Source organism: Adiantum capillus-veneris, chromosome 1 (genome assembly GCF_014529385.1).
Source record: "Adiantum capillus-veneris isolate H3 chromosome 1, ASM1452938v2, whole genome shotgun sequence".
NCBI classification, from domain to species: domain Eukaryota; kingdom Viridiplantae; phylum Streptophyta; class Polypodiopsida; order Polypodiales; family Pteridaceae; genus Adiantum; species Adiantum capillus-veneris.
In genome coordinates this window covers 52,413,222-52,424,177 of record NC_140931.1, presented here as the reverse complement: position 1 = coordinate 52,424,177, position 10,956 = coordinate 52,413,222, and the positions used below count along the sequence as shown (strand labels likewise).

General features: G+C 42.1%; 1 protein-coding gene across 5 annotated transcripts; it reads right to left on the bottom strand.

Annotated features, from left to right (window-relative positions):
* Positions 1 to 1,074: 1,074 nt before the first annotated feature.
* On the bottom strand, positions 1,075 to 2,980 carry LOC147464741 (uncharacterized). 5 transcript variants are annotated; one of them, XM_086510055.1, is made up of 4 exons: positions 2,702 to 2,980; positions 2,452 to 2,544; positions 2,313 to 2,377; positions 1,075 to 1,279 (listed from the first exon to the last, which is right to left on the bottom strand). In XM_086510055.1, exons 1-4 carry the CDS (start codon positions 2,978 to 2,980, stop codon positions 1,222 to 1,224), a joined length of 495 nt encoding a protein of 164 aa, XP_086366181.1. In that variant the 3' UTR covers positions 1,075 to 1,221. The 5 variants fall into 5 exon arrangements, with proteins under 5 accessions (XP_086366181.1, XP_086366163.1, XP_086366171.1 ...); XM_086510045.1 differs by having other exon boundaries at positions 1,098 to 1,279; positions 2,452 to 2,980; XM_086510050.1 differs by lacking the exon at positions 1,075 to 1,279 and adding an exon at positions 2,206 to 2,230 and having other exon boundaries at positions 2,452 to 2,980.
* Between the last annotated feature and the right edge of the window lie 7,976 nt (positions 2,981 to 10,956).

The following is a 10,956-nucleotide window of genomic DNA, read 5'->3' as shown; positions in this document are numbered from 1 at the left end:
TTTCAAGACACTCCCGAGTTATCTCCTCCATGTCACTGTTAAGTATGGAGCCTGATTTACCCTTGTAATTTTCTGTGGTAAAAGCGCACATTTGTAAGGCCCCCATTATGAGGAGAAGCCATCGTGCGTGAAGGAAAATCACTCACCGGAAACCAAAATTTTCACGGACAAGAATCAGGGGCAACTTTAAAGGCCTCGGGGGCGGAGGCCCCCGAGACTTTTTTTCGCCAGAATATTCCTTTTCGCCGGACTATTATGGCCGGATGGCGGGCGGAAAGTGGTCGGAAAACAACCGGTCGGTTGGCCGGTGGCCGGTAGTCAATGGCCAATGGCCGGTGGTCGGAAGTCAATGGCCGGTGGCCGGTGGTCGGAAGTCAATGGCCGGTGGCCGGTGGCCGAATTCAATGGCCGGTGGCCGAATTCAAAAGCGGACTTGTCTTCTCAAGGGCGGCCACACATGGGCGGATTGGAGGGTCCGATTTGGACTTATTCGCACAAGGGCGGATACACATGGCTGTCTCTCATAAGAGAGGGCAGCCCTTTTGGCCTATAAAAGGAGGCCATTTCTACACACATTTCATAGTGTGAAGTTGATGCAACAAGGTGAGTGTGAGGTGGTGAGAGTGAAGCAAGGCGGGAGCTCCATTAAGGGTATAATCCCTTTGTAAACTACTTCTTGTTTTGAAGTACCAAAGCCATTGAGTGGCTGCTTTCCCGTGGACGTAGCCCACATTGGGTGAACCACGTATATCGTGTGTACTCTCTCTCTCTCTCTACACTATAATCTCGTGTATATAAATTTGTCTCTCTCCATTAAGTAATCTACTCAATTATCTATTTAGCTACGTCTTATTTCCTAACAGTCACAACAGGTGAATCAGGTGATGGTGCAAAAAACATAAATGTGGATGTGCAAACAGACGGGGAAGACAGCCCACTTGGAATGGGAGGAAGTGATATTAGCATTTCATGCACCTGCTACGAGCAAATTACCCAGGTCCACGAAAACTTCATGTAGCTCCTCCATTCAAATGAAAACCATAAACCTAAGGCAGCTTGGTGACAATGGCCAATGTCTGCCAAAAACCGGTAATGTATTTTAAACCGGGCCACATACTTGCTCACACCAAACCTATCTGTCATACTGGTTGTTCTTTTTTCCGATGGGATGCATCAACAGCGGATTACACTCCCATCGTCGATCCCTTGACTTCCTCAGTGTCACTTACGGACGAGGAAGTGCGGGCACAAAAGCAGGGGCGACTGAGGACGTCGAATGCTGAAAAGTAAACGAGGACAAAGGGGGGAGTAAACAAGAGCTTACTTTATAATGGTATTAGTTGGCAGATGTTTCAACAAAACACACACACCTAAATGGTTAGCTCGCCAAACAAGCATGAAGAGGATTTTGACTCTTGCAAGACATCTAGTGCATGCTGTATAGGTGCAGGAAATTATTTTTGTTGAAAAATATGTGATGTTAGTGACAAACCTTGAAATTGTTTACAAGAAGACTTGAAATCTAGTAACTCTTGTTTGAGCATCAAAATCAAAATTCAAGCTCAAATTTCATATTTGAATCCTCATACATACACACCACAACTGAGCTAGAGGAAGTTTTCGAGGTAAAATGGGATTCAAAGTGTCACATATGTATAGATACATATGTGTGTGTGTCCTTGTATGACTACATAACCTATTACGATACACACTAAAAGATCATAAACCAACACACCAACTTTCACAATCATATGCGTATAATACACCTCCGTATAATGCCCTCAAAGTGTTCAGCAAACAGTACATAGTCCGGCATGGTTAAAAACAACAAGAACTAAACACATAATTAAAATAAACAGCCTTTGTTATCAGGCATTGAGAAACTATATCCTAGAGAGCAGACAGCAGCCTGCAAGTAAGTCCCTACACGCACAGAGTCCCATATAACCATCCAGGTATATAGCTTCAAGCACTCAGACAATAAACAGCTCATTGGATTAACAGTAAACACCTGCAACCAGGCTTTTACATTTTGTATCCTCTCTACACAACCTGCATAATGTACCCTGAGGACTACCTGTCCTCAACATAAATCATTACGCATCACTGAACATCATCAGAACCAAAAAAAGTCCTCATCACTCTACAGCGAGCCCATAGTCTCATGTACAGTATCATACGTACCATGACCACATTCAAACAAATCTACATCTGAACTCTTCAGCACGGCCTGTCCGATCAATATATATAAAATGAATAGAGGCAACATTCAAACAATAAACAAATAAAAGCAACAAGAGTAGCAGGTGTACCTGGTAGACGGGTCTTCTTCAATGTCAAACTTCGCCGCCTTTCCAATACAGAGAAATATTTGGACCTGTTCAGGCGACATAGGCCCTCTATGAAAATAAATTCTCCCATTGGCGGCCTGCAGTTCAGCCAATTCTTTACCTGCGTGCACGTGCTGCGAAAGAATGTTGTATATAGTATGGCAGTGCGCTGCTTGCTTCCGCACATCTTGCAGTGGAATATTGGTGTTCTTCTCTATGCAAGCAGCCAAGTCCGGAGACCACTTGAGGATTTTTTCCCACAAAATGGAAGCTTTGTTTCCTTTAGCACGTGCATATGTTGCAAGGACCTCCTGCATTCTCTCGAACAACCCACGTGTATTGTTCAAACCCTTGGATCTAAGGAGGTCTACCTCCAAATATGCGATCTCCTTGTTCTGATACTCAATGGCCTCCTTTTGATATTCAATTTCATCCTGTTTCTGTTTCCAGACCTCCTTCTCTAAACAGGACACGTCCATGAGGCCTTGAAAAAGTTCCTTCCCGGAACTTGTGACATGCGGCTCCAAGGCCGCGAGCAGTTGACTGGATGATCGCGGATGCAATTGATCACCGAGCTCCTGCTTGTGGCAGAAGCCTCTTGAAGGATGCAGCAGGGCCCCCAGGTGGCGGATAACCTTGCGAGACGCCATTCTCCTGTAGAAAAACTGGCCCAAACCCTAATCCCTAAACACGCTCTATCTCTATGAGAGTGAGAGACCAAACTGTCTCGGTACAAAATAAAAAGGGAAAATTACCAAAATACCCCTATAATTTTTGGAAATTCCCAATATACCCCTCAAATTTCAAAAATTCCCAAAATACCCTTGTATCTATTTTCGTTGGATCTTCAAGATTTTTTAATCTTTATTCTTGTTTGACAATTGAGATCGGTTTTTGAGTGCTTATAAGCGCATGTAATTTTTTGCAAATCACCTCCCAAAAAAAAGGTAATTATGTCTAAAAATATTGAAGAAATTCATCTCCAAAGCCTACATAACCAACTCAATTTTTTGTTTTAGCATCTTGTATGGTAGACAAGCACTCTTCTTATGAAAAGCTACAAATTTTTTGTTTTTGAAGAAATTTACTCTCACAATCAGGGGTATTTTGGGAATTTGGAAAATTTGAAGGGCATTTTGAAAATTTATGACAAATTATGGGGGTACTTTGGGAATTTTTGAAATTTGAGGGGTATTTTCGGAATTTCCACAAATTAGAGGGGTATTTTGGTAATTTTCCCAAATAAAAATGAAATAAAGAAAAATAAAAGCTAAATAGCTATTATCATGGTTCACAACTGTTTAGGGTAGTACAATCCAAGTGTATGAACATCAATGTTCGAGGATATCCGGCATTGGGCTCTATTATCCGAGGATGTCCAGCATCGGGCGCTGTCCGAGGATGTATTGTATCGGTCACTATAGAATATTGTCAATGTCCGCCATGGTAAGTACCTTTACTATCAAGCTAAAGTGATCCATATCATCTACTGTAATCTCTGTCAATGTTGTGAAGTACCCCCAATTGTGGGCGTCTAGATCTCCCTAGCTCAGTAGCCTCTGGGCTCTGTTGTGTGGTCTGCCCCTCTGTCTGCCAGTAGGTGGTCTAAAGAATTTTGTAATCTACCTTGAGATTGTCTCTCTCCTGATCTCCAAAGCAGCAAAGTCAATGAAATCGCCCCTGTATCTCATGATATACAAGACAATGACATATGTAATGTAGCTCTGTCTCAAGCTCCAAATGGCATAGCTGTCATATCCTATCCTCTGTAGATATCCCCCTAAACTTGCAAGTCTTGACCTCAAGCTGACGTGAAGAGGTGCGTAGGTGACCAATAGCGCACCGTATCCCCCGAGATAAATGTGTTTCCATGTAACTAGGTCTAGTCACAAACCCATCCTCCGTCAGATGGAGAAGATTCTCTCTACAGAAAGCCATCTTCATGCCCACTCTCGTGTCGGCTAAATCCAAGTCCTCCTGGCATCGAGCTGAGATAGGTCATCCTAATGGACGAATGAGTCTGGCAATCTTTCTGCCCGTAATAGACATAGAGGGTGCACCATCCAAAGAATACTAGGCAATCTATCCATATTGAAACCGTGCAACTAAAACCATGATGTTATCTTTCCATACCAATGAGTAGTATCCCCCTGCAATGCTAGCTATCGGGAAGACTCAAAAGCTAAACGAGCATATATGTGTCTAGGGAGGTCCCATAAATTGTTCAAAAAAGAAACTGATATGGTGAGTGCCTCGACCACAAGTGAAGATGCAGCCAGCCCTGCTCTGATAATCTCATGTGGTACTAAAGCCTTAACTCTTATCATCCAAGAGATCATAGAAACCAAAGGCCTCTCCATACATCTCCACCCATCAGTGCTACCAGATCTGCTATTGTGGTCCATCGAATGTCCCCATATCTGGGCTCCATAAAGCATAACTAATGCCTCTAAAGTATCAAAGAGCCATAGCTTTGTTTGAGGTTCTTGGAACGAAACCTTCGAACACATCCTCTCTAATTTTCCTAGGGTAGCATATGCTCTGGTCAATCTCGTCTCAACTGCTCTCCTCGATGAAAACATTGGACCACTAAAGTCTATCCCAAGGTAAGTGTATGCATATGTATACTTCACTGACTCCTGGCCATAAGAAAATGTGGGTGTTGATCTCCTAACCCACTGCGGTGTGGTATTGAATACCATAACCTTGGTTTTGCCAAGGTTGACAAACAATACATTATCATGGGCAAACGCATGTAATGGTCGGTGTTAGCGTCTAGTTGAGAACTTACTTAGGGCTAGCACATTAAGTTTTACCACCCCAACAACCTCCCACTTAAAGGCCAATGTGCCTTTAAGTATGGGGTATAAAATATATATGTATGTACAATCATGTTAGAGTAACCTATCTAGCTCACGCCCATAAGTAGCTAGACCTTTGGTGAGAAGATCTACAGGGTTATCATCTATGTGCATCTTCACAAGCTCTATATGCTTGTCCTCAAGCACATCCTGAATGAAGTGGTACTTTACATATTTCATAAAATCTAATATCTACCTATTCCAAAAAGACTTTCTCATAATGAGCTGATCATTTAATATGGGAGAGATAAATGGAAACAAGAGGTAGAATATAGACATGTGCTTACAGATCTATCTCAACAAGGGGCCAATGGTAAAGGGGCTCAAATGAGAGATGGTCTGTCAAAGAGCAAGGCTACCAATGGAGCTTAGAAGACCTTAGGGTTAGCTTCATTAAAGACCTCCAAAGGTTAGTGTTAAAAGTTCTTGACCTAAGTTAGGGTTGAGCTTGAGGTGGGAATCCAGCCCAAGCTCGAGATGCTTGTCTTGCTTGAGGTGCTTCATTAAGGTGCTTGGACATGCTTGCTTGAGATGCTTGTGGGAACACCCCCTAGTCCAAGTGCTTAGTCATGCTTGGTGACTAAGGTGCTTGATCAAAGCAAGTCAAAAATATCCCTACAAGAGGGGGGTCGAGCGCTTTTCCTAGGGGGTAGAGAGAGAACACACACTCACACACTCAAGGTGAGCCCAAGCCTAGAGATGCAGCAAGGACACATGTCAAGACCCTACCCATGTTACCTTCATGAGGTGCTTGAATCCTATTGGCCAGGCTTAAAAGGGGTCCAATGATAAATTACCACATTTATTTAATTTCTTTTGCATTTATCAAGTCCTCTCTCTCAAAGTGGAAAGGGGGACACTTGTCCCAAGACTACCCTTGTTGCTTGATATGCACTAAGGCTGTGATTGGCCAGGCTTGAGGAGGTCCAATAAAATGCCTAGGAGTGCTAAAAGAGGGGATTGACCAAGGAAGCATGGGCCTAGCTTGCAAGGTATACTAACCCACACACTCTCACATTCACTCTCATTATGTGGTTGGCAAGTGCAAGAGCTCCATCTCCTTCTCTAACCTCCTTGAGAAGAGTGAGCCTACACTTAACCTCTCTGGCTATGGAGTGAAATCCAACCAAGAGACATGCTTCAAATCTTGAGCTTGCCATCTTCTTCATCTTCATCATTACTAACCTATTATGCTATGCTAAAGAAGAGTGATGATAAGTAAGGGAATAGCTCTTTCTCGTATACTACTTCTTCTTCCTCTTCCCTATCCTCACTCCCTGCTAGCTCTCTCCACCTTCGAAGGTGTTTGAGGTCTTGGGACTGAGGCTTGGTCCAATTAATGCTTTCTTCAAATATTATGCTATGCTAGTGGTGCATGAAGCTTTCCATCTTCATAGCATCACTTAGGTCAAAAAGAACACAAAGATTGTATTGTACCAAGTCTCCTTTAATGGGAGAATCTATAATACAAATGCTATTGGAGGGGGGACCGGCTCCACATAAATCCGGTCCTCAATTTTTGTAATGTTCTCTAATTCTCTCTCATGCAAAAGTATTGTTCATGTCTAGTTAATTAATTGTTATGTTTATGTTGCTACCATTAATGAAGTTCACCCATTATGCTCTCAAAGTAATTTCAGCAAACACTTTCTCTTAATTCCGCTACTCTACAAGTTATTAGGCCATTTCTATTACATTGGTATCAGAGCATTTGGTTTCTCTTTTCTTGCTTAAGAAGAGATGTCCTTAAGTAGCCTATAAATGGTTGGTTTTGTTAATTATATTAGGGTAAGTGGGACTGGGATCTAGTAACGGTTTTGTTGCAGCTCACTATGTGGGGTATGGTGCACACCTCGGGAGCTTTGGTCTTAATAATGGAGTCTCTTTAGACTTTCCTACGGCTTTACCATTATTGAGCCATAAGAAGTTTGAAAGGAGCTATCCCTCGGCAATGCTGCAATATTAGACCCACCTCACTACTCTCTATAATTAACCGAATTCCAGCCGTGGGTATAGATACCTTAGGGCCGAAATTTTCAAAGGCTAAGAGGAGTAGCAACTGAAGTTTTGAATTGCCAAAAAGTACATTAAACAAACATATAAGTTTAATTAACATGGCCGACCATAGTCAAGAGAGTAGAATGAACATTGATAGCTTTGATTTTGCACGTGAAGGTGCTAATGATGGTGCCCCCATGTTTGTTAACTACCTTGTTACTAGGTTGCAGCAAGCCATGGGTAACCCTACCTTGCAAGCCGAAGTTACTCAACAACTTCGTGCTTATGGGATAACCCTTCCTCTTCAAATAGGAGAGAGAGCTTAGGAGGTCTCTTGAAGAGACTCCCAAAAGAAGACTCTCTCCCATTCCAGAGGAGGAATCCAAGGAACGAGAAAGCACTGAATCCCTAAGTTCATATGAAGATTTGGCTCCAAGAAGACGGCGGTCTAGGCGATTGCCAACACCTCCCAAGAGGAAATCTTGAAACCATAGTCCGGCCGTCTCCTTGCCACTCTGAACGAGAAGAGAGGAAACCAAGGAAGAAAAGGGCAAGGAAGAGGTCACCCTCTTCTCCTTCTTCTTCACCTTCCTCCTCTTTTGATGAAAGCTATGGCTATTCTCCTAGGGAATACAAGAGGGGAGGACATACCTACCGTTCTTGCCCCAAAAAAAATGCTCGCGATGGGACTCCTAGAGCTTCCGCCATCGAAGCTCCAAAAGAGGATGTTCATTGCAAAGGAGCAGCTCTCTCCTATGCATGTGGAAGAATAAGAGAGCATGATGCCTTCATCTTGTTTGACCCTGGCTCTACTCACAACTTCATATCAACGGAGTTGGCCACCAAGTTGGGCATTCAAGCTTTCGAGATGGGAGATACTGTAATGACTGATGCAGTTTTCAAGGGATAGCAAGCCTCCGTTACTCCCTTGATTGGGAAGTTGAGGCTTCATGTTCAAAGCTATGTCGACAAAGAAGACTTCTTCATCTCTCCTCTCCAACATGAGGATGCTATCCTAGGGGCACCATGGTTCGACCGCATGGCTGCCAACATAAAGTTTCCTGAAAGGAGAATTTACTTCACTTTACAGGGACAAGAATATGTATATAGATGCTAATGAGCCCGGTCGCACTATTCCACTTGTAAATCTTCTTGTTTTTGACAAATCAATGAAGAGCTCAGTTTCTGCGTACATGATTTTTGTCAAAGAGTCTCAAAAAGGTTCTAATGTTTATCAAAAGTAGATGGTAGGAATCAAGAAGAGTTAGACTTGTCTAATTTTCTAAAAGGATTCCAAGATGTGTTCAATGATGATATCCCTATGGACTTACCTTCAAAACGAGGGGATGATGACCATCCCATTGAGCTTATCCCAGCAAGCTCACAGCCTAACAAACCTCCTTATTGAGTTTCTCAAGCTCAATAGGAGGAGATCATGAGGCAAGTACAATAATTGGTAGACAAAGGTATGGTGAGGCCTAGCTCCTCTCCCTTTTGTTCTCCCGTTCTTTTAGTGCAAAAGAAAGATGGAACATACCGTATGTGTGTGGACTATCGTGCACTAAACCATATGACTATCAAAAATAGATTCCCCATGCCTTGGGTAGAAGATTTGTTTGATAAGCTACAAGGCTCTACCTACTTCAGTAGGATTGACCTTAAAAGTGGCTATCATCAAATAAGGATAGTGGATGAAGATATCCTAAAGACCGCGTTTCGTACAACATCCGGTCTTTATGAATATCTAGTCATGCCTTTTGGCTTGACCAACGCACCAGCCACGTTCAATCGTCTATTGGAGAAGATCTTTAGACCTTACTGTAAATTCACTGGAGTGTTCTTCGATGATATTATCATCTACTCCAAGTCTTTGGAGGAACATAACAATGATTTGTCAAGCGCTAAGGAAGAATAATCTTCTTCTCATCCAAAAGAAAAGAGAATTTTTCCTCCAAAAGATTCAATACTTAGGTCATATTATCTCTCAAGATGGTATCCGAATGGATCTATCAAAGTTAGAGGTAATAAAAGCATGGCATAATCCAAGGAATCTACATGACCTAAGAAGCTTTATAAGTATGTGTGCATACTATAGACGCTTCATAGCAAAATTATCTCAAATAGGAGGACCATTGCTTAACAAAAAAGAACGTTAAGTATTCATAGATTGCTAAGGAGCAAAATGCTTTTGACAAGCTCAAAGAGAAGCTTACCTCCCAACCAATCCTCATGCTTCCGGATCTCTCAAAACCATTTATGGTACAATGTGATTCTTGTGGTGATTGCCTTGGACCAGTCTTGCTTCAAGAAGGGAACACCATAGCATATGAGAGCCAAAGGCTCAACACAAATGAACGTGTCCTACACATCTACGAGAAAGAGATTTTAGCTGTTATTCATGCCCTAGACACGTGGAAGCACTATCTATTGGGGACTCCATTTATTCTACGAACCAACCATCAAAGTCTCAAGTACTTCATGACGCAGACCAAGATTTCCGACAAACAAATGAGGTGGGCAAATTTTCTTTTGCAATTTAATTTTCATATTGCTCACATTGCTCGTAAGCACAATCAAGTGGCTGATGCACTCTCACAATGATCTATCTTCTATGATAGATCAATATGCTACTGACCCTGAATTTAAAGACGTAATGTCAGCCCTTGCTTTGGGGAAGAAAGAGGAACCATTCACCTTGCAGGATGGTTATCTTCTCCATGGCAATAGGCTATGTATTACCCATTCCCTTCGTGAGAAAGTCATGTTTGAATCCCATGCTCCTCCCTATGCGGGGCATAGACGTATTCAACCTACTCTCGAGGAGTAGAGACATACTTCTATTGGACTACCATGAAAGTGGACATACAAGAGTATGTTTCCAAATGTGTAGTATGCCAAAAGACTAAGTATGATAGAGGGAAGCAACCTAGATTACTCCAGCCACCATTGACAATCCCTAATTCACCATGGGAGAGTATATCCATGGATTTTATCTTTGGATTACCCAAGTCTATCCATGGGAATACGGAGATATGGACAATACTTGACAGGTTTAGCAAGCAAGCACACTTTATTCCTATCAAAAAGACTATTAAGGCACACCAAATGGCTACTCTCTTCATATCTCAGATTTTCAAACACCATGGATTACCAACATCCATCGTGTCGAATAGAGATCATAGAATGACTAGTAATTTTTGGAAGGGTCTCTTTGAAAGTTTAGGTACAAGATTGAATTTCTCTTCGGCCTATCACCCACAAACGGATGGCCAAAGTGAGATAGCCAATCTTACAATACTTGATCTACTAAAGACTTATGTTACAGAAGTAGATCAATGCTCACAATGGGAAAGGTATTTACCTCTTGTAAAGTATGCATACAATAATACTGTACATACTTCTATAGGAAAAGCACCTTTTGAAATCATTGAGGGAAGATCTAAAAGTCCCTTGCTACTTAAGGTACATGGGAATATCTTCGCTGTTGATGAGTATAGCCGTGACCTACAAGAATCTTTTCAAAAGATTAAGGAGGCTATATCCATCTCTCAACAAAGGCCAAAAGTTGTTGCCGATAAGCACAGAAGGGCATTAACGTTCAAAGAAAACGATTGGGTCTTACTCAAGTTCCCCAAGGCTCGATGAAGGCAAACGAAGGGCAAAAATCCTACGGGCCATCAAAAGTATTATGCTAAACTAGAAAAAAGATTCTATGGCCCTTTTCAAATTTTGAAGCCAATCAACGAGATGGCTTACCAACTTAAATT

Excerpts from the sequence above, each read along its gene's own strand:
- LOC147464741 (XM_086510037.1), bottom strand. The coding sequence starts at position 2,980 with ATGGCGTCTCGCAAGGTTATCCGCCACCTGGGGGCCCTGCTGCATCCT. Across the intron at positions 1,280-2,312 it reads GAAGAAGACCCGTCTACCAG|CATTCGACGTCCTCAGTCGC; the intron begins GTACACCTGCTA and ends TTTACTTTTCAG.